Source organism: Coregonus clupeaformis, chromosome 8 (assembly GCF_020615455.1).
Source record: "Coregonus clupeaformis isolate EN_2021a chromosome 8, ASM2061545v1, whole genome shotgun sequence".
Taxonomy (NCBI): domain Eukaryota; kingdom Metazoa; phylum Chordata; class Actinopteri; order Salmoniformes; family Salmonidae; genus Coregonus; species Coregonus clupeaformis.
Window position 1 is genome coordinate 11,409,227 of NC_059199.1, and position 24,539 is coordinate 11,433,765.

Sequence of the window (24,539 nt, forward strand, 5' to 3'; positions counted from 1 at the left end):
TCCTAATACCTGTCCACCTGTTCTGAACCATTGAGTGCACTCTACAGGTGAAAGATGAGAGTGCACCCCCTATAGAATTGCCTATGGAATTCCCCATGGATACACCGAACACAACACAACACATGTATCTAACCTGAACCACTTTCTTTATTCACTTTACTTTACATTTCAAATGTCACAGCAAGAAAGGGCATCTTCAACTCTGCACATGTTGTTTTTACACTGCTGCTACTCGCTGTTTATTATCTATGCATAGTCACTGTACCCCTACCTACATGTACAAATTACCTCGACTAACCTGTACCCCCGCACATTGACTCGGTACCGGTACCCCCTTTATATAGCATTGTTATTTTATTGTTACTTTTTATTTTATACTTTAGTTTATTTAGTATATATTTTCTTAACTCTATTTCTTGAACTGCATTGTTGGTTAAGGGCTTGTAAGTAAGCATTTCACGGTAAGGTCTACACCTGTTGTATTCGGCGCATGTGACAAATAAATGAAATGTGATTTGATTTGACAGTGGCCTACCTACAGGGTTGGAGTCAATTCTATTTTAATTCCAGTCAATTCAGGAAGTACACTGAAATTCAATTTTCAGTTCTCTTCAATGCTTTTCAATGAGGACAGTTTTGAATTGTAATTTGGTTTACTTTCTGAATTGACTGGAATTTACATAGAATTGACCCCAACCCTGCCTACATGTAACGTAAACATTCAGGCCCCGTACCCTGACATTTTATTTATTCAGAACCCCCTGCGCTTTCCTAACCTTTAGTCCCAAACGCTCTGCAGTCTACCTCTGACTAACTCACACAGCATCCATCAGGTAACCTTTAGTCCCAAACGCTCTGCAGTCTACCTCTGACTCACTCACACAGCATCGCTCAGGTAACCTTTAGTCCCAAACGCTCTGCAGTCTACCTCTGACTCACTCACACAGCATCGCTCAGGTAACCTTTAGTCCCAAACGCTCTGCAGTCTACCTCTGACTCACTCACACAGCATCGCTCAGGTAACCTTTAGTCCCAAACGCTCTGCAGTCTACCTCTGACTCACTCACACAGCATCGCTCAGGTAACCTTTAGTCCCAAACGCTCTGCAGTCTACCTCTGACTCACTCACACAGCATCGCTCAGGTAACCTTTAGTCCCAAACGCTCTGCAGTCTACCTCTGACTCACTCACACAGCATCGCTCAGGTAACCTTTAGTCCCAAACGCTCTGCAGTCTACCTCTGACTCACTCACACAGCATCGCTCAGGTAACCTTTAGTCCCAAACGCTCTGCAGTCTACCTCTGACTCACTCACACAGCATCCCCCAAGTAACCTTTAGTCCCAAACGCTCTGCAGTCTACCTCTGACTCACTCACACAGCATCGCTCAGGTAACCTTTAGTCCCAAACGCTCTGCAGTCTACCTCTGACTCACTCACACAGCATCCCTCAGGTAACCTTTAGTCCCAAACGCTCTGCAGTCTACCTCTGACTCACTCACACAGCATCGCTCAGGTAACCTTTAGTCCCAAACGCTCTGCAGTCTACCTCTGACTCACTCACACAGCGTCCCTGAGGTAACCTTTAGTCCCAAACGCTCTGCAGTCTGACTCACTCACACAGCATCCGTCAGGTAACCTTTAGTCCCAAACGCTCTGCAGTCTACCTCTGACTCACTCACACAGCATCGCTCAGGTAACCTTTAGTCCCAAACGCTCTGCAGTCTACCTCTGACTCACTCACACAGCGTCCCTGAGGTAACCTTTAGTCCCAAACGCTCTGCAGTCTACCTCTGACTCACTCACACAGCATCGCTCAGGTAACCTTTAGTCCCAAACGCTCTGCAGTCTACCTCTGACTCACTCACACAGCGTCCCTGAGGTAACCTTTAGTCCCAAACGCTCTGCAGTCTACCTCTGACTCACTCACACAGCGTCCCCCAGGTAACCTTTAGTCGTTATGCCAGATTGTTTATCAAACATTAATAATCCAGCATTCTTGCGGGCAACACGTCCGTCATTAATTATTCAAGCTGGGGTGCTTTGGCGCATCTATCTTCAGTTGAATTCAAAATGAGCTCTCGTCTTGGTTTCAGAGCTACCAGGTGGATATTTTCCTTCTCAACTTTTGTCAGACCACTTGAGTTATCTGTGAAGGACACGCCGTGTTAAACTTTAAATTTGGTTAATTTCCTGGTTCTGTCGGCTGAATTTATTAATGCTAAATAATTCACTGGTCGCAGCGGTTGGCCACTTGAAAGATGAAAGCAACACCTGGAGGAATTGGAGTCCTGCTTCGCTGTGGCGTTGCAGTAGTGAATAACCTTGATGAAGTTCAATGTTTTCTAAGTGGTTTTCAAATACGTGCTCTTTAATAAATGAGATTGTTCCCTGGGGTAACAGCTGGGGAACCAGTTGATTGGACTCCGTTGGACACCAGTATCGTGTTGAACTGAATAGCTCTTGATCGTGACATGTCAATTAACTCACGTCCCATTTAATTCACACATGTAAGTGCTATTATTACAAAGTGGTCGTTGAAAAGTCCTGTGTTGCAGTGATCTGATATCCTGTTGGCAGCATGATGAGACATGAATATAAACAGTGTGTAAATACTCTGTCTAGATGAGCTCACCAGATGTGTATGCTCACATTACTCTTCCCAGAAGTGGGGGAACAAGATTTCACAGTGGAGCGCCAAGTTCACTGGCACCAGTATCTCCATTCTTAGACACCTGATAAATGATCAAAACACGAAAACAAAGGAACAAGGGTAAAGGTGAATACAGAGCAACGATATCCGTCCATTGTGTTTGTGTGTAATGCTCAGAGAGTACATAAGACTACTGTTCCAATCAGTTCATTCAGTTCCATTCACTGACCATTTATCTAGTTCCTAAAGGATCGTGTTGGATTGTGAAGTTATGATGACATTCATCTTCATCTCATTCAGCAGTGAGGTGAAAGTGATGTGATTTACTGTAGTATTGTAGCAATTACTCTGGTATCAGGAAACTAGACTGTAATCTGACCGTACTGGATTTACAGATTATGAACCAGTTTTTACTTTTGGCATTGCGTAACATTTACGGTTCGTTGGCGTCTGGGAATGGAACATGGAAACAACATGGAATACCTTTTAGCGTGGTCACAGTTAGCGTGGTCACAGTTAGCGTGGTCACAGTTATGGGAAAACCAGAGTAGAACAGGATCAGGCTTCTTGTCTTACAACCCAAGAGAAGATAACACTAACTCCCTAACTACAAGGTGAGGGAATGCCACAGCCCTAGGGGTTAAGGGTGTGTGTGTGTGTGCCTCAGACTGATGGTTTCTGTTTTGTGTCTCTCCTATAGATCACCAGAAGCTGGAGAGAGAGGCCAGGATTTGTCGTCTGCTCAAGCACCCTAATATCGGTAAGTCAAATGCCGTAGGAAGGCATATTTCTGTGAAGTCTAACATCTGTGAATCAGTGTACCACCTTCAGTTCCTCACTTGCTCGTGTCCTCCACTTCCCTGTCCCTGACCTTTTTAACCTCTTCCCTCTCCTTCACCTTTAACCTCTTCCCTCTCCTTCACCTTTAACCTCTTCCCTCTCCTCTTTCTGGTGAATGTGCCAGCTGGCCCTTCACTGGCAGCAGTAAGACAATCACACTGTTATGCCAAAATACGCGCGCCCACACACACACAGACAGACCGTCTGTCTCAGTCCTGGCCAGCTCACTGTGCCAGGGAAACTGTTACCATCATCCATGGCTAAGAAAAAGAGTTAGAAAGGAGCAGCCTTTTGCATGTCAAAAAAGCAATGTGTCCGTCCCCAAGATATCTCACGCCTCAGGGAAGTCACCCGGATGAATCCTCCACACACTCTAAACACTTCCCTGTAGACTATCCCCGTATTGAAGGCAAACAACCTTGATACGCCCAAAGCCATTTTGAAGTGGATCCTGGGTAAATAAGCGTTGTCGTCTCTTGAATGTCTGTTAAATACCAGAACTCGCCCACGTTCCCCCAGTCCCTTGCGTGCTGCCAAGGGACCCACGGAGGCCAAGCCACTGTAATTAAGACCACACTGGGTGGTTTCTCTCTTCCATCACTCCCACTGTTTGTTCTTTGCCGAGAAGAGAAGGATGAGGGGGCGGAAGAACGAGACGATGATAGGGGGTTATTATGTTTGTCTGTTGTCGATGAGAAGACTTGGCGATAAAACGTGAGAGACCATTGGAGGAAGAGTGTGGTTTGGGTGGCCATGTGTCTATACCTCAGTCCTGGAGCTATTATTATTACAGGACACCAGATAAGACAGGAGAAATACACCAGATAGGACAGACTGACCCTAGCCCCCAGGCACATAGACTATTGCAGCATAGATACTGGAGACTGAGACAGGGGGAGTTGGGGGACACTGTGGCCCTGTCCGGACAGGGCCAACCAGGCAGGATATATAACCCACCCACTTTGCCAAAGCACAGCCCCCACACCACTAGAGGGATATCAACAGACCACCAACTTGCTACCCTGAGACAAGGCTGAATATAGCCCACGAAGATCTCCTCCAGCGCACAAGCCCGAGGGGACGCAAGACCGGACAGGAAGATCACGTCAGTGACTCAAACCACTCAAGTCGTGTATAGCGAAAAAAGCCTGGCACGACATGACGCACCCCTCTTAGGGACGGCATGGAAGAGCACTAGTAAGCCAGTGACTTAGTCCCCGTAATAGGGTCAGAGGCAGAGAATCCCACTGGAGAGAGGGGAGCCGGCCAGGCAGAGACAGCAAGGGCGGTTCGTCACTGGGCAAGGCTACACTCAATCATAGCACCTACTGAAGAGATGAGTCTTCAGTAAAGACTTAAAGGTCATGACCGAGTCTGCGTCTCTCACATGGACAGGCAGACCATTCCATCAAAATGTAGCTCTATAGGAGAAAGCCCTGCCTCCAGCTATTTACTTAGAAATTATAGGAACAATAAAGAGGCCTGCGTCTTGTGACCGTAGCGTAGGTGTAGGTATGTACAGAAGGACCAAATCTGAGAGAGAGGTAGGAGCAGGTCCATGTAATGCTTTGTAGGTTAGCAGTAAAACCTTGAAATCAGCCCTAGCCTTAACAGGAAGCTAGAGGCTAGCACTGGAGTAATATTATATATTTTTGGGGTTCTAGTCCAGATTCTAGCAGCCGTGTTTAGCACTAACTAAAGTTTATTTAGTTCGTTATCCAGGTAGCCGGAGAGTAGAGCATTGCAGTAGTCTAATCTAGAAATGACAATAGCATGGATGATCTTTTCAGCATACATTTTGGACAAAAACTTTCAAGCCTTGAAATATTCTTGATATGTTCATCAAAAGAGATATCAGGGTCCAGAGTAACACAGAGGTCCTTCAGTTTTATTTGAGACGACTGTACAACCATCAAGATTAAATGTCAGATCTAACAGGAATGCAGGATAACAGGAATAATAATAATATGCCATTTAGCAGACGCTTTTATCCAAAGCGATTTACAGTCATGCGTGCATACATTTTGTGTATGGGTGGTCCCGGGGATCGAACCCACTACCTTGGCTTTACAAGCGCCGTGCTCTACCAGCTGAGCTACAGAGGACCAGGGTAACAGGAATGCAGGGTAACAGGAATGCCTAGCATGATGGATTACTGTCCTGTCTATTGAGTTATAATGCTACGTATCTAAATAATCTGTCAGGTTTCATAATGTATCCTCATAGGGCTATTTTATTTTTCCCTGACCTCTTTACCTTACCCTTTTCCCGTCTCTCTCCCCCGTCTCTCTCCCCCATCTCTCTCTCTCCCTTCCTCCATTCTGAAGGTCAGTTACTGCCATCCATCTGTATAATATCACCCAGGGAAGTGGTTTTCCTCTTGTGTGTTAATTACACTGATGGCTGGCTAATTGGTTGTACCATATGAACCTAACATATCAACCATGGCAAGGTCTCCTGATGGTCGTCCCTCTCCAATGGTTATGTTCATCTGTGCAGAGGATCAGGCCCAAATAGCTGGGTGTGTGACACATGTTCAGAGACCCAAAAGCCTAAGAATAGAACAAAGACTTGTCTGGGCCGGTTGACCATTGGACCTGTCCTGCTGACCAATTGAAACACAGTAATGCCTGATGGTGGTTGTTGCCTGCATAGCCCTTACCAGGATTTGGCATTAAGATGCTGTAGGACATCGCGGTTATAGAATGACATGTATCAAGGCAGACTGCTCCAAATACAGTTCACTGAGCTCTCAGCAGGTTCACATTTCAACAGGAAACATGTATTTATACGTCCTGTATTATGTGTCACAGTCGTATAGAAACGTTCTGTACACTATAGGACGTGATATTTATGTGGTTAAGCATTTAGAATTGATTGAGGTGTTGGGAAGCGGGATGATATCGTACAATACATCAACAAGACGTCTCCTGACACATAAAAGGAAATATCCATTGAAGAAGTTTGGGATGTGTATTTCCATTGATGTAAAAGCTGCTGTATTGTGTTCTGTGTCTCAGTAAGATGAATGGGGAGTTTGTATGGCCTCCGAGGTTTATTATGGATTCAATTGAATTGAGTCAGGCAGGAGTGAGGACGTTTAAATCAGGGTCATTTGTGTAATGGATGAGTTTCTCTTCCTCACTGACTTTTTTCTTTGCCTGCCTGCCGGGCACAAACACACAGTCACGCAGGCACACACACTACACACACACACACACACACACACACACACACACACACACACAGTCACGCAGGCACACACACTACACACACACACACACACACACACACACACACACACACACACACACACACACACACAGTCACGCAGGCACACAGCCAAGCAGCGGACTACACACACAGACTGGATGACTAAATGGTTTCGTCTGAAGGGCATCATTTCTAATCAGACTTTTATTTTCTCTCTCTCTCTCACTTTCCCTCTCGCTCTCTCTCTCTCTCACTTCCCATATCTCTCTCTCTCTTTCTCTCACTTCCCCTCTCTCGCTCTCTCTCCCACAGTGAGGCTCCATGACAGCATATCAGAGGAGGGATTCCACTACCTGGTCTTTGACTTGTAAGTACAATGTGTCTTTCTATATAACCCACCTCCGACCCCAACCGTCCAACCATTGGTGTATAACCCACCATCGACTCCAACCATCCAACCAGTGGTGTATAACCCACCATCGACCCCAACCATCCAACCAGTGGTGGATAACCCACCATCATAAAAAGTTAATAGGTTAATTGGGTTAATCATTCTAACCCACATTTAGAAGAGATTAAGAGGAGGAATCTGATCACTGTAGAGACACATAGTGTGGCTCTTCAAATACACACACACACACACACACACACACACACACACACACACACACACACACACACACAGGGCATGAGCTCAGCTCAGGTAAGGTAAACAAAGCTGGTGAGCATTTCCACCAGAGCCAATCACAGGACGGTGTTGTCCTGTCAGTGGGGCATCATGGGAGATTAGCAGCGGGCATGTTCCCCTGATGTCGTCCTCCTCCATCTGTCTCATGTCCTCACTCCCCCTGCTGTCCTCCCCAAACACACTCTCTCCATCACTGCTTTTTCACAGAATTGTCTTATTCAATGGTTTTGTTTGTATGAATTTATATTATATGACACTACACAGGAGTCAGTGATGTTTATCTATGAACATACAGTGAGGGAAAAAAGTATTTGATCCCCTGCTGATTTTGTACGTTTGCCCACTGACAAAGAAATGATCAGTCTATAATTTTAATTGTAGGTTTATTTGAACAATGAGAGACAGAATAACAACAAAAAAATCAAGAAAAACGCATGTATAAAATGTTAGAAATTGATTTGCATTTTAATGAGGGAAATAAGTATTTGACCCCCTCTCAATCAGAAAGATTTCTGGCTCCCAGGTGTCTTTTATAGAGGTAACGAGCTGAGATTAGGAGCACACTCTTAAAGGGAGTGCTCCTAATCTCAGTTTGTTACCTGTATAAAAGACACCTGTCCACAGAAGCAATCAATCAATCAGATTCCAAACTCTCCACCATGACCAAGACCAAAGAGCTCTCCAAGGATGTCAGGGACAAGACTGCAGACATACACAAAGCTGGAATGGGCTACAAGACCATCGCCAAGCAGCTTGGTGAGAAGGTGACAACAGTTGGTGCGATTATTCTCAAATGGAAGAAACACAAAAGAACTGTCAATCTCCCTCGGCCTGGGGCTCCATGCAAGATCTCACCTCGTGGAGTTGCAATGATCATGAGAATGGTGAGGAATCAGCCCAGAACAACACGGGAGGATCTTGTCAATGATCTCAAGGCAGCTGGGACCATAGTCACCAAGAAAACAATTGGTAACACACTACGCCGTGAAGGACTGGAATCCTGCAGTGCCCGCAAGGTCCCCCTGCTCAAGAAAGCACATATACAGGCCCGTCTGAAGTTTGCCAATGAACATCTGAATGATTCAGAGGAGAACTGGGTGAAAGTGTTGTGGTCAGATGAGACCAAAATCGAGCTCTTTGGCATCAACTCAATTCGCCGTGTTTGGAGGAGGAGGAATGCTGCCTATGACCCCAAGAACACCATCCCCACCGTCAAACATGAAGGTGGAAACATTATGCTTTGGGAGTGTTTTTCTGCTAAGGGGACAGGACAACTTCACCGCATCAAAGGGACGATGGACGGGGCCATGTACCGTCAAATCTTGGGAGAGAACCTCCTTTCCTCAGCCAGGGCATTGAAAATGGGTCGTGGATGGGTATTCTAGCATGACAATGACCCAAAACACACGGCCAAGGCAACAAAAGAGTGGCTCAAGAAGGAGCACATTAAGGTCCTGGAGTGGCCTAGCCAGTCTCCAGACCTTAATCCCATAGAAAATCTGTGGCGGGAGCTGAAGGTTCGAGTTGCCAAACGTCAGCCTCGAAACCTTAATGACTTGGAGAAGATCTGCAAAGAGGAGTGGGACAAAATCCCTCCTTAGATGTGTGCAAAACTAGTGGCCAACTACAAGAAACGTCTGACCTCTGTGATTGCCAACAAGGGTTTTGCCACCAAGTAATAAGTCATGTTTTGCAGAGGGGTCAAATACTTATTTCCCTCATTAAAATGCAAATCATTTTATAACATTTTTGACATGTGTTTTTCTGGATTTTGTTGTTGTTATTCTGTCTTTCACAGTTCAAATAAACCTACCATTAAAATTATAGACTGATCATTTCTTTGTCAGTGGGCAAGCGTACAAAATCAGCAGGGGATCAAGTACTTTTTTCCCTCACTGTATATGCTGTACTGAATGAGTACTGTGTATTCAGCTCTTTGCTACACCATGTTCCTTGGTTGTATGCACACTGTAAATGTAGTCATTGTTAGATAAACCTGAATACTATTTATATTTCCACCATGTGTGTGTCTCTCCAGAAGCTCTCCAGGCTTGGGAATAACTAACACAGATCCGTAGATGACCTCTCCTAACATCTGTTCACCTTTTACCATCTTCCCTTCAGCAACTCGCTCTTTCTTTTCTCTGTTGTCTTGTCACTTCACTGCTCCCTTCTGGGGAATTTACATAACCAAAGGAAAGGAAGGATACATCACACATAAACGCAACATGTAAAGTGTTGGTCCCATGTTTCATGAGCTGAAATAAATGATCCCAGAAATGTTCCATAAGCACAAAAAGCTTATTTCTCTCAAATTTTCCTTTGCCAATGTAATGTAATGTAATCCATCCACCTGACAGGTCTGGCATATCAAGAAGCTGATTAAACCGCATGATCATTACACAGGTGCACCTTGTGCTGGGGACAATAAAAGGCCACTTTAAAATGTGCAGTTTTATCATAATGCCACAGATGTCTCAAGTTTTGAGGGAGTGTTCAATTGACATGCTAACTGCAGGAATGTCCACCAGAGCTCTTGCTAGAGAATTGAATGTACATTTTCTCTAGCATAAGCCGCCTCCAACGTTGTTTTAGAGAATTTGGCAGTACGTCCAACCGGCCTCACAACCGCAGACCACGTGTAACCACACCAGCCCAGGACATCCACATTCGGCTTCTTCACCTGCAGGATTGTCTGAGACCAGCCACCCGGATAGCTGATGAAACTGAGTAGTATTTCTGCATGTAATAAGCCCTTTTGTAGGGAAAAACTCATTCTGATTGGCTGGGCATGGCTCCCCAGTGGGTGTGCCTGGCTCCCAAGTGGGTAGGTCTATGTCCTCCCAGGCCCACCCATGGCTGCGCCCCTGCTCAGTCATGTGAAATCCATAGATAAGGGCCTAATGAAGGTGGCCTCAAAAGAAATGAAGTCGCACTAAACATGTACACACACACACAGATGCGCGCTATCCTGAGGGAAGCCCTCCAGGCAGTTTATGTGCCTGCCCTACACTGGGGGGCAATTGCCCTACACCGGGGGGGGGGAAGTGTCCTTATTTTAACCCCCTAAGGTCTAAGTCTGCGCCCCCACGGAAATCTAATTAGCGTAATAAAAACATCCCCATAAAAATCTGTCAGTTTAAGCTAGAGAAATCTTTTTTTGCATTGGAATGCGTCTCAATCCACCGCATCCGCCTATGTAACACCGCCGCATCTGTGGTGAAAGGTAAAAGGTGAGACATCTTCTTCTTCTCTCCGTTTTGCTCTTCGACCCTCGTCTTGGGATTTTGTCTGAAGTCGGTACAGCCGATCTGTCATCTTCTGTATGCAGAGTTTGGGGTACATACTAATAAGTCCCCTCTGTGTAAAGGTGAGACTCTCACAAACGCGTGTTGTTTTGGAATGCATGGAAGTATACTGTATGGAGACTGTTTAGTGACCAAAATAAATCAAACCAAATTGTATTTGTCACATGCGCCAAATACAACAGGTGTAGACCTTACCATGAAATGCTTACTTACAAGCCCTTAACCAACAATGCAGTTCAAGAAATAGAGTTAAGAAAATATTTACTAAATTAACTAAAGTTTAAAAAAAATTATAAAAAATAAGTAACACAATAAAATAACAATAATGAGGCTATATACAGGGGGTACCGGTACAGAGTCAATGTACGGGGGTACAGGTTAGTCGAGGTAATTTGTACATGTAGGTAGGGGTAAAGTGACTATGCAAATGTAAAATGCATAGATAATAAACAGCAAGTAGCAGCAGTGTAATTACAAAGGGGGGAGGTGTCACTGTAAATAGTCCGGGTGACCATTTGATTAGTTGTTCAGCAGTCTTATGGCTTGGGGGTAGAAGCTGTTAAGGAGCCTATTGAAACTAGACTTGGCGCTCCGGTACCACTTCCTGTGCGGTAGCAGAGAGAACAGTCTATGACTTGGGTGACTGGAGTATTTGACAATTTTTTGGGGCCTTCCTCTGACACTGCCTAGTATTTAAGTCTTGGATGGCAGGATGCTTGGGCTGTACGCACTACCCTTTATAGCCTTACGGTCGAATGCCGAGCAGTTGCCATACCAGGCGGTGATGCAACCGGCCAGGATGCTCTCGATGGTGCAGCTGTGGAACTTTATGAGGATCTGGGAACCCATGCCAAATCTTTTCAGTCTCCTGAGGGGAAAAAGGCATTGTCGTGCCCTCTTCACAACTTTCTTGGTGTGTTTGGACCATGATAGTTTATTGGTGATGTGGACACCAAGGAACTTGAAGCTCTTGACCCGCTCAACTACAGCCCTGTCGATGTGAATGGGTGCGTGTTCGGTTCTCCTTTTCCTGTAGTCCATGATCATCTCCTTTGTCTTGCTCACGTTGAGGAAGAGGTTGTTGTCCTTGCACCACACTGCCAGGTCTCTGACCTCCTCCCTATAGGCTGTCTCATCGTTGTCGGTGATCAGGCCTACCACCGTTGTGTCGTCAGCAAATGTAATGATGATGTTGGATGTCGTGCTTGGCCACGAAGTCGTGGGTGAACAGGGAGTACAGGAGGGGACTAAGCATGCACCCCTGAGGGACCCCCGTGTTGAGGATCAGTGTGGCAGATGTGTTGTTGCCTACCCTTACCACCTGGGGGTAGCCCATCAGGAAATCCAGGATCCAGTTGCAGAGGAAGGTGTTTAGTCCCAGGGTCCTTAGCTTAGTGATGAGCTTTGTGGGCACTATGGTGTTGAACGCTGAGCTCTAATCAATAAACAGCATTTTCATATAGGTTTTCCTTTTGTCCAGGTGGAAAAGGGCAGTGTGGAGTGTGATTGAGATTGCGTCATCTGTTGGGGCGGTATGCGAATTGGAGGTGGGTCTACGGTTTCCGGGATGATGGTGTTGATGTGAGCCGTGACCAGCCTTTCAAAGCACTGCATGGCTACTGATGTGAGTGCTATGGGACGGTAGTCATTTAGGCACGTTACCTTCACTTTCTTGGGCACAGGAACTATGGTGGTCTGCTTGAAACATGTAGGTATTACAGACTCGGTCAGGGAGTGGTTGAAAATGTCAGTGAAGACACTTGCCAGTTGGTCCGTGCATGCTCTGAGTACACGTCCTGGTATTCCGTCCCGCCCCGCAGCCTTATGAATGTTTACCTGTTTAAAGGGCTTGCTCACATCGGCTGCGGAGAGCGTGATCACACAGTCGTCCGGAACAGCTGGTGCTCTCATGCATGCTTCAGTGTTGCTTGCCTTGACGCAAGCATTTACATTTTGAAATTTTAGTAATTTAGCAGACGCTCTTATCCAGAGCGACTTAGTTAGTGAGTGCATAAATTTTCATACTGACCCCCCGTGAGCATAAAAGGCATTTAGCCCATCTGATAGGCTCGCGTCACTGGGCAGCTTGTGGCTGGGTTTCCCTTTGTAGTCCATAATAGTTTGCAAGCCCTGCCACATCCGACGAGCGTCAGAGCTGGTGTAGTAGAATTTTCAATCTTAGTCCTGTATTGACGCTTTGCCTGCTTGATTGTTCGTCTGAGGGCATAGCAGGATTTCTTATAAGCGTCCGGATTAGTGTCCCGCTTCTTGAAAGCGGCAGCTCTAGCCTTTAGCTCGGTGCGGAGGTTGCCTGTAATCTATGGCTTCTGGTTGGGATATGTACGTACGGTCACTGTTGGGACGACGTCGTCGATGGACTTATTGATGAAGCCTTATACAGCTCGTTGAGTGCGGTCTTAGTGCCAGCATCGGTTTCTGGTGGTGAATAGACGGCTACGAAAAATATATATGAAAACTCTCTTGGTAGATCGTGTGGTCTACAGCTTATCATGAGATACTCTACCTCAGGTGAGCAATACCTTGAGACTACCTTAATATTAGACATCGTGCACCAGCTGTTATTGACAAATAGACACACACCCCTACCCCTCATCTTACCGGACGTAGCTGTTCTGTTCTGCCGATGCACGGAAATCCCAGCCAACTGTATATTTTTCGTGTCGGCGTTCAGCCACGACTCTGTGTTTTTAATGTCCCGTTGGTAGGATGGGCTCGAACGGAACTCATCCAGTTTATTCTCCAGTGATTACATGTTGGGCAATAGAATGGATGGTAGAGGCGGTTTACTCACTCGCTGACAAATTCTCACAAGGCACCCTGATCTCCGCTCCCTGTATTTCCGTATTTTCTTCATGCGAATGATGGGGATTTGGGCCTTGTCTGGGAGCAACATTATATCCTTTGCATCAGACTCATTAAAGAAAAAATCTTTGTCCAGTTCGAGGTGAGTAATCGCTGTTCTGATATACAGAAGCTCTTTTCAGTCATAAGAGACGGTAGCATCAACATTATGTACAAAATAAGTTGCAAACAATGTGAAAAAACACACAAAATAGCACAATTATCTCTCTCAGATATAGGACAGACACTTGAGAACAATTTTCCTTTTGATTTGTTGGGGGACAATCTGTTGTTCCATATAATGAATGTGTTATTCAATCCGTTTGTATGGGCTAATAGCAAGGCCAAAAATATATTTTAATCAAATAATATTTTTAATATAGATATTTGATACTTCAAGGTGTCGTAAAATTCATGACCTTCTTAAAACAATTCTATATAGCTTAGTGGTACCCATTCTAAAATGGAGGCTATGCACCAATGGAGGCTATGCACAATAGGTATCAAAGTGGGCTGGATAGTCCCTGTCCCTCAGTCCCTGTCCCTCAGTCCTCTATAGAGCTAGCCTATGTTCAGGCTGGATAGTCCCTGTCCCTCAGTCCCTGTCCCTCAGTCCTCTATAGAGCTAGCCTATGTTCAGGCTGGATAGTCCCTGTCCCTCAGTCCCTGTCCATCAGTCCTCTATAGAGCTAGCCTATGTTCAGGCTGGATAGTCCCTGTCCCTCAGTCCCTGTCCCTCAGTCCTCTATAGAGCTAGCCTATGTTCAGGCTGGATAGTCCCTGTCCCTCAGTCCCTGTCCCTCAGTCCTCTATAGAGCTAGCCTATGTTCAGGCTGGATAGTCCCTGTGTCATAACCTTAATCTCAGTCCTCTATAGAAGTAGCCTATGTTCAGGCTGGATAGTCCCTGTCCCTCAGTCCCTGTCCCTCAGTCCTCTATAGAGCTAGCCTATGTTCAGGCTGGATAGTCCCTGTGTCATAACCTTAATCTCAGTCCTCTATAGAAGTAGCCTATGTTTAATAAGTAGGGACCAGAGTTTTTCCTGAACATGTGACCTGACAATGAAAATCTCTCAGAACTAGTTAAAGCCTAGAACTGCCCCAGAGGCCCCTAGTTAAAGCCTAGAACTGCCCCAGAGGCCCCTAGTTAAAGCCTAGAACTGCCCCAGAGGCCCCTAGTTAAAGCCTAGAACTGCCCCAGAGGCCCCTAGTTAAAACCTAGAACTGCCCCAGAGGCCCCTAGTTAAAGCCTAGAACTGCCCCAGAGGCCCCTAGTTAAGTGCCCCAGAGTTTGGACATCTGAGGTAATCTGGTCTAGAGGGGACACATTACAGTATTGATTTAGAGTACTGTTTGCCTGGCCTCTTATAAATCAGTTGGTTTGAACCCTAACCTTTTGACCTGAGTGATTTGATTAGTGTTCCTTCACTACAGCTCTCTCTCTCGATCTCCCCTGTGTTTCTCTATATACTCTCTCATCATCGCATATTAGCTCCATATTTCAAAATTTTTGGACGCGCAGATCAATATCACTTCAGAAGAAAACCATTACCAAGACCGTTACTTCCTCTCTCTTTTGCTCTCTCTCTACCAGTCCCTCGTGTATTGGTAGCAGTTTGGCGGTGTTTAATTTGATAGCTGTAAGGGGAATCGGTTCCAATATATTTGAAATGCTGCATTTAATTTGACTAATGGTCGGTAAAAAAAAAAACAGCTGAGATGAGTGAATTAAAGGGATGAAAGCTTTTCTATATTTTTACCCCAAAAAAACAATGACAACAAACAATAAGACCGTAATGAGGCTAAATCACATTGACCATGGATAGAATACTTTTATTATATCCACCTGCCTGCCTTTAATATTTTAATGTGTTCCTCCATTCAATGAACGACCACTTCTTACTACTGCATTATATGGAGAGAGAAAATTGAAAGCATTGCGGGAATGCATTTGACAATGCCTGTGGTGTGTCTGATGTGACAGTAGGCCAGACAAAGGTTGTTTGGATAGAGCTTTGGGGACAATGACTTTGACAAACCTTTCATGCAAAACAATAGTGCTTACATATAGAGAAAAATAGCATGTATTGTGCAGCAGTAGTTTACATTTAGGAGCAGAAAATTAGGCATAGGCAAAAAGAGAAACTAAAGTCAGATTCAAACTGGAGAGACTACTTTATCAAATGGATGGGAATTAAAAATAGAGATGCGAAAGTCTGAACAAATTTACTTTGAGAGATATTTGAGATTAACTGTTGTGACCTCCTTCAGTTCCCTATAACCTTTAGCATGAAATTATGGCGTAGGCTAATACTAAGTGTGTGTGTGTGTGTGTGTGTGTGTGTCATGTACAGTTGAAGTCGGAAGTTTACATACACCTTAGCCAAAAACATTTAAACTCAGTTTTTCACATTTCCTGACAATTAAATCCTAGTAAAAATTCCCTGTCTTAGGTCAATTAGGATCAACACTTTATTTTAAGAATGTCAAATGTCAGAATAATAGTAGAGAATTATTTATTTCAGCTTTTATTTATTTCATCACATTCCCAGTGGATCAGAAGTTTACATACACTCTATTAGTATTTGGTAAGATTGCCTTTAAATTGTTTAACTTGGGTCAAACATTTCGGGTAGCCTTCCACAAGCTTCCCACACTAAGTTGGGTGAATTTTGGCCCATTCCTCCTGATAGAGCTGGTGTAACTGAGTCAGGTTTGTAGGCCTCCTTGCTCGCACACGCTTTTTCAGTTCTGCCCACAAATTGTCTATAGGATTGAGGTCAGGGCTTTGTGATGGCCACTCCAATACCTTGACTTTGTTGTCCTTAAGCCATTTTGCCACAAATTTGGAAGTATGCTTGGGGTCATTGTTCATTTGGAAGACCCATTTGTCTGTAAACAATTGTTGGAAAAATTTACTTGTGTCATGCACAAAACTATAGTTTGTTAACAAGAAATTTGTGATGTAAACTTCTGACTTCAACTGTATGTATGTATGTATGTATGTATGTATGTGCGCACTCTGAACACAGTCCAAGTATAACAGTCTGGTGTCGTTCCAGTGCCAAGAGTGGTTACATAAAACATTCCCATCTCCTGTGTTGCCCAGTTCCTTAAAATAACACTTGGAATATGGGACATTTTAGCTCACTGTAGTACACAGAATTCCAATCTAGTGTGAACAACAAATGTTGAGATTCTAACACCATTGGAGTGTGTTATTCTGTTATTCTAATGATCAGAAAGGACAAGCATAATTGTCGTGTTTTGTTTCATTCATGACATATTTTTATCTCTCAAATATCCTTTCTCTCTCCTCCTTGAAGATGCCTGAACGGCAGATTTGCATAGCTAATTGCAACCCTGTTCTCCGGGTCTCCCGCTGTGTTCCGAACTTCTAGCTTGGAATTAACGCGTCTCATTTTGCCCTCTCTTCCAGGGTGAATGGTGGGGAGCTGTTAGCACGTCTCATTTTGCCCCATCTTCCAGGGAGACTGGTGGGGAGCTGTTAGCACGTCTCATTTTGCCCTCTCTCTCGTCCAGGGTGACTGGTGGAGAGCTGTTTGAGGATATCGTAGCCAGAGAGTACTACAGCGAAGCAGACGCCAGGTCAGACTCACACAGATTCACACACTCTCTTCACAGAAGCTATGTTCCTGGTCTAGTCAAACACACATCAGTGGACCTGAAACCACACATTGTAGGTAATTGTGTGTACAGTAAGTTGAGGATTTTTCATCACTAGAGTTAAAGTTAGTTTTAAAATGCCATCATTTAATGAGGACAGTGATACATTTACTGTTTCTACATAACACATACATACACACGTGCAGGAACATTTGGCGCATGTCCGCACACACACACACACTACAATGAGCAGTTACAGTAGTTAGTAACTATGAATAATCTATAAGTGTGTTACTGCATGCACCCTCTTTCTGTAGTTTAGTAGTAGTGTTTATAGTATCTGTATTATATATAAGTGTGTGCTGTCTAATGTATCTTATGAATAGAATCTTCTGTTTTCCTTCTGTTTTCTGTTGCTCTGCTATCATACGAGGCTGCAGTCTGCAGATCTATTCCTTATATTTCTTCCTGTATAGCATGCTTCATTAACAAACGATGACCTGAGAGTTTTTGAAATTGTCTCATTCTAATCTGACTGTTTCTACTCATTCCAAAAAGTACTGTTCAATTTAAAGGGATATTCTGGGATTTTGGCAAGGAAGCCTTCTATCTACTTCCTAAGATGAACTCATGGATACAATTTTTATGAAGGAAGTTAGAGGTAGTTTCGCGAGCCAATGCGAAGCCTATGCTAGCAGATACCCATAGACTTCCAGTCATTGCGCTAACGTCAGTTAGCAATCGCACTAGCGCTAGTTAGCAACTTCCTTCAAACTGAACGCAGAGACATAAAAACGGCCAAAATCCCCAAGTATCCCTTTAAAGTAAGACTGTTAAAAGATTGTTATTTTATCATTTCTGGCATTGGAAGTCAATTATTCGAATTCTTGTGAAAGAAATGGCTTTACCACTTTCCAAAGGTTGAGGTAGAACAAAATGTGAACTTTACTCTACATCTCTCTTGAATTTTTACTTTTTATATTATTTCCGTTTCTCATTTTGGTTTTCAGTTTTGTTTCTTCTGTTCTCTGATGTGTGTTCTGTCCTCCTTCTGGCCTTGTCTCTCTCCTCCTTCTGGCCTTGTCTCTCTCCTCCTTCTGGCCTTGTCTCTCTCCTCCACAGCCAATGCATACAGCAGATTCTAGAAAGTGTAAATCATTGTCACCAAAGTGGTATAGTTCACAGGGACATGAAGGTCAGTACACAACACAGAGGCTATGCTGGCACCATGCCGGCCCACTCGCCCGCCTGCCCGCCCGCATTCCACCACAAATTAACAACCACCAACACCCCTCACCTCCTACCCACACAAGCAGCTTTCCTCCTCCTTTCCGTCCGTACCCAACCACCAGCCACCTGACCCCCACCCGTCCACCAATCACTACTTGTGGCTGGGGTCAGGTGGCCCACCAGGGGGCTGGGGCGGCAGGGCGATGAGGTGACACAGCTCACCTTGCCCTCCTCTGTAAATACACGACGTGCATGTAGAATCTCTTTCCTGGTCCTCGGCTCTCTGCCTTGAACGCCTGCTGTGAGCTTGGGTCCTGGAGGGATTTGATAAGCCCCTTTGTTTTAGGGGTTGGGGAGTTTAAATAGTATCAATACATCCACCTCCCCCCTCGCCCTCCCAAGGGTCGAGCTCACAGCCGGCGGGGAGCCAACACCACTTCTGTTTTAAGACCCGGGGGTACAGCGAATGTGGGTTGGTGGGTGATGATGTCAAAAACAGATGTCCTGGTTCATAATGGTGCAATCAGAACACACTTTTGTATAAATTCACGCCAATCTTATAGCCTCAATCACTTATTAAAATCTCAACGACCTTGCCTTTCCCTTATATTCAAGGCAATCACATCCAATTGGGTAAATACATTTGCTCTATACCGGGGTACTAGTATGGTAGTGGGGGGGGGGGGGTAGTAAAGAACCACTCAAACATCATCCCCACCACCACCACCACCACTGCTGCCCCCGTCTCAAGCAGAGCGCATGGCACAGACAGTGAGTGTGAGCTCGTCAATAACCTACGCCCCCTGGTGTTTGCATGCAGTCATTGCATTCAGCAGATCCTCGAGGCCGTGCTCCACTGCCACCAGACGGGCGTGGTCCACCGCGACCTCAAGGTGAGTAGAGACGCTGGGAAGACAAACACAGCCCTTCCTCCTCTCCTTCCTTCTTCCTCCTCTCATTCCTCTCCTCTTCTTCCTCCTCTAGTTCCAGAGAGACTTCATTCGTCCAGACTGACTTTCAGATTCATCCGTTTGCCTTTAAGAACTTTGATAGACTGTCTCCGACACGTCTGGTTCAGTTGAGACGAGAGAACCACAGAGCCAATTACAGGGTCAAATATTCTACTGACTCTGATGATCCCTTTTCCATTAGTGATGGCTCTGCCTGTTAGAAGTTACTGTGAAGCTGATGAAATGGTCGTTACGGAAAGGCAAAGTCTTAGTGGGAACTTTTGGAAAGGCATGTCGACCTAATACGCCCACACCTTCAATGAGGCACTGAGTTGGTCCACAGAACAGTGGCCGTACGGAGGCGGAAATGGGACCTGCAATTCCTCCAAGTTAGAAAACGGTGCATAAAAACAGGCCTCGTTAAAAAAGTGACAGAAGTAGGAGCGGAGGATGAGCGAAAGTAGTAGGATTTGGAGACTTGCCATTGTTAAACCCCTTCTGCTATCCCACCACCCCCGTCCACAACTCAAATTTGCAAATCAAATGAGCCAGGTGCAGTCAGGAGCTCCTGAAATAATCACCCCGTGTTTGCATTCGGCCCCCTCAGGCAGGGCTCTGATTGGCTGCTGCCGGGCTGTTACCATGGAGAGCGGTGGAATAGACAAAGACAAACAAATATGAACAAAACAAACAACAAGCATGAAAGAGGCGGATGAAAGGCTTCGGACTGCTGTGACACGTGTGTGTGTGTGTGTGTAGGTGTGGGGGTGACCCATATTGACACACACACACACACTCATGCATACAGTAATTTTGACAACAGACACACTGTAACCGCACTGGACAGTACCATTGTATCTAACTAACCTACATGTAATTGATGGACACAGTCTAGACTGCCACCCTCGTAACTGTCTCCACCAGACCATACACAGACTGACTACAGTGCCTTCAGAAAGTATTCATAACCCTTGACTTTTTCCACATTTTGTTGTTACAGCCAGTGGTGTAAAAAGTACCCAATTGTCATACTTGAGTAAAATTAAAGATACCTTAATAGAGAATGACTCAAGTAAAAGTGAAAGTCACCCAGTAAAATACTACTTGAGTAAAAGTAAAAAAGTATTTGGTTTTAAATATACTTAAGTATCAAAAGTAAATGTAATTGCTCAAAAATACTTAAGTATCAAAAGTAAAAGTGTAAATGATTTCAAATTCATTATGTTAAGCAAACCAGATGGCATTTTAATTTACGGATAGCCAGCGGCACACTCCAACACTCAGACATCATTTACAAACGAATCATTTGTGTTTAGTGAGTCCGCCAGATCAGAGGCAGTAAGGATGACCAGGGATGTTCTCTTGATAATTGTGTGAATTGGACCATTTTCCGTTCCTGCTAAGCATTCAGAATGTAACGAGTACTTTTGGGTGTCAGGGATGTGTATGGAGTAAAAAGTACATTATTTTCTTTAGGAATGTAGTGGAGTAAAACAACAAAAAAGTTGTCAAAAATATAAATATTGAAGTACAGAAACCCCAAAAAACTACTTAAGTAGTACTTTAAAGTATTTTTACTTAAGTACTTTACACCACTGGTTATAGCCTGCATTTTAAATGATTTAAACTTAGATTTTTTTGGTCACTGGCCTACACACAACACCCCATAATGTCAAAGTGGAATAATGTTTTTAGGAAATGTTACAAATTAATACAAAATTAAAAGCTGTAATGTCTTGAGTCAATAAGTAGTCAATCCCTTTGTTATGGCAAGCCTAAATAAGTTCAGCAGTAAAAATGTGCTTAATTATGTGCAATAATAGTGTTTAACATGATTTGTGAATGACTACCTCATCTCTGTACCCCACATATACAATTATCTGTAAGGTCCCTCAGTTGAGCAGTAAATTTGAAACACAGAGTCAACCACAAAGACCAGGGAGATTTTCCAGACATTGAATATCCCTTTGAGCATGGAGAAGTTATTAATTACACTTTGGATGGTGTATCAATACACCCAGTCACTACAAAGATGCAGGTGCCTTTCTTAACTCAGTTGCCGGAGAGGAAGGAAACCGCTCAGAGATTTCACCATGAGGCCAATGGTGACTTTAAAACAGTTAGAGGTGATAGGAGAAAACTGAGGATGGATCAACAACATTGTAGTTACTCCTCAATGCTAACCTAATTGACAGAGTGAAAAAAGGAAGCTTGTACAGAATACAAATATTTCAAAACATGCATCCTGTCTGTAACAAGGCACTAAAGTAATACTGCAAATAATCTGGCAAAGCAATAATATATATTTTTTGTTAATAAAATATTATATGTTTGGGGCAAATACAATCCAACACATTGCTGAGTACCACTCTCCATATTTTCAAATATAGTGGTGGCTGCATCATGTTATGGGTATGGTTGAAATCGTTAAGGAATGGGGAGTTTTTAGGGATAATGGGAAATTAATTTACCTTTCAGCAGGACAATAACCTAAAACAGAAGGCCAAATCTACACTGGAGTTGTTTAAGAAGACGGTGAATGTTCCCGAGTGGCCGAGTTACAGTTTTGACTTAAATCTGCTTGAAAATCTATGGCAAGACTTGAAAATGGTTGTCTAGCAATGATCAACAACCAATTTGACAGAGCTTGAATAATTTTGAAAATAATAATGAGCAAATGTTGCACAATCCAGGTGTGGAAAGCTCTTAAAGACTTACCCAGAAAGACTCACAGCAGTAATCGCTGCCAAAGGTAATTCTAACATGTATTGACTCAGGGGTGTGAATACTAATGTAAATGAGATATTTCTGTATCTTATTTTCAATACATTTGCAAAACATGTTTTCACATTGTCATTACGGGTTATTGTGTGTAGATGGGTGAGAAATATTTTATCAATTGAATCCATTTTGAATTCACAACAAAATGGGGAATAAGTAAAGGGCTGTGAATACTTTCCGAAGGCACTGTACATCAGACCAGACATCCCTCTCAAGCTGTTCCTTCAAGCATCAATGACTTCTGTTGTACTGGATGCTGACGGCACTCTGTTCAGCTCTGCCTCCTCCACCTTTCCTTTCCGTTACATTATCCTCTTCTGTCCATCTCCTTTTTCATCCCTCTTTCTTTCACTCCACTGTCCTTCTTTTTTTCCTTTCACCCTTAACTGAACTCTTCCCTCTTGTCCTCCCGCTCTTGTTGTCGTCATCCTCCTCTCTACTCCTCCTCCCCCTCTCTCCTCCTCCCCTTCTGTCCTCCTCTTCCTCCCAGCTGCTCTAATCACTGATGCTGTTGCTCTCTCTTCCTCTGTGTCTGTCCACACGGGAGGCCAAGCCACTCTGGATGATGCTGGTCTGGATGACTGCATGAGAGACCAGGGCTGTCCCTGTCCTCTCTCCCCTCCCTCTAGGTTTAGATACCAAGCCACTGGTTTAAATCCCTGAAGACAAAATAAAGAGACAGATGGCTAGGAGATAAAGAGAGACAGATAGCTAGGAGATAAAGAGAGACAGATGGCTGGGAGATATAGAGAGACAGATAGCTAGGAGATATAGAGAGACAGATAGCTGGGAGATATAGAGAGACAGATAGCTGGGAGATATAGAGAGACAGATAGCTAGGAGATATAGAGAGACAGATAGCTGGGAGATATAGAGAGACAGATAGCTGGGAGATATAGAGAGACAGATAGCTGGGAGATATAGAGAGACAGATAGCTGGGAGATATAGAGAGACAGATAGCTGGGAGATGTGGAGAGACAGGTAGCTAGGAGATATAGAGAGACAGGTAGCTAGGAGATATAGAGAGACAGGTAGCTTGGAGATAAAGAGAGACAGATAGCTGGGAGATATAGAGAGACAGATAGCTAGGAGATATAGAGAGACAGATAGCTGGGAGATGTAGAGAGACAGATAGCTGGGAGATGTAGAGAGACAGATAGCCGGGAGATGTAGAGAGACAGATAGCTGGGAGATATAGAGAGACATATAGCTGGGAGATATAGAGAGACAGATAGCTAGGAGATATAGAGAGACAGATAGCTAGGAGATATAGAGAGACAGATAGCTGGGAGATATAGAGAGACAGATAGCTAGGAGATATAGAGAGACAGATAGCTAGGAGATATAGAGAGACAGATAGCTAGGAGATATAGAGACAGATAGCTAGGAGCTATAGAGAGACAGATAGCTAGGAGCTATAGAGAGACAGATAGCTAGGAGATATAGAGAGACAGATAGCTAGGAGATATAGAGAGACAGATAGCTGGGAGATATAGAGAGACAGATAGCTAGGAGCTATAGAGAGACAGATAGCTAGGAGATATAGAGAGACAGATAGCTAGGAGATATAGAGAGACAGATAGCTGGGAGATATAGAGAGACAGATAGCTGGGAGATAGAGGAATAGAAGTTGAGAGGTATGCACAATGGTAGGTGTGTGTGTGTGTGTGTGCGACTGACAGAAAGTCAAGTGTATTTGTCCAGGTAGATTTGGTAAGGCCAACCAGGCTAGATGAACGTGGAGTAAATACATCTCTATGGCTGAGAGACTGAATCAAATTAGACCCATTGCACAGGAACCCTGAGGACCGGGCATATATCCTGATCACAGAGACATAGATGGGATCCACACACAGACACAGCAAGGCACTTAGGGAAGGAAGCCCACAGTCTCATCACAGTTCATTACCCAGTCCTGAAAGCTATACTGGTTAGGCACTATAGTTCTCATATGTGCTTTTAGATTAGATTACAAAGTATTGATTAGCCTATTTGGGGCTTGTTAGGCATATAGAGTTTTCCAAACTACTTATTTGGTTATGAAGCCCGTTATTTAAAGCCCATTAGGGATAATGTGTTATAGAGAAGACTCGATAGGGTGATGTTATAAGATGATGTTATGAGGCCTGCAAATATATATATTTTTACCTGTCCCCTTCCAGTCTCATCATACAGGTTACATACTTTTTTGGGGGGGGGAAATGGAGGGTGGGATGGTTGGGGTGTTTGCAATGACTGCATGGCACTGTTGACTGCACTTTCCACCCCCATCCAACCGTAGCATGTGAGCTCTGCCCTCGCCCTCTGATCTGCACGAATCACAACTCACGAATGCTCTACTAACTGTACCAGTGAATGACCATACATTTGCCCTGTTTGACTCGATGC

At 44.3% G+C, this 24,539-nt stretch overlaps 1 protein-coding gene across 11 annotated transcripts in view; it reads left to right on the forward strand.

Annotated features, from left to right (window-relative positions):
- LOC121571092 (calcium/calmodulin-dependent protein kinase type II delta chain) overlaps positions 1-24,539 on the forward strand; it is a 108,644-nt gene that overhangs the window by 54,740 nt on the left and 29,365 nt on the right. For 7 of the 11 annotated variants that reach the window (XM_041882372.2, XM_041882370.2, XM_041882376.2 and 4 more), the window contains exons 3-6: positions 3,353-3,412; positions 7,018-7,072; positions 17,106-17,171; positions 18,312-18,384. In XM_041882372.2, the coding sequence (XP_041738306.1) occupies positions 3,353-3,412; positions 7,018-7,072; positions 17,106-17,171; positions 18,312-18,384 (254 nt within the window). Of the gene's footprint in view, positions 1-3,352; positions 3,413-7,017; positions 7,073-17,105; positions 17,172-18,311; positions 18,385-19,239; positions 19,313-24,539 lie in introns of all 11 variants that reach the window. The other 4 variants (XM_041882371.2, XM_041882379.2, XM_041882374.2 and 1 more) reach the window with 1 other exon arrangement.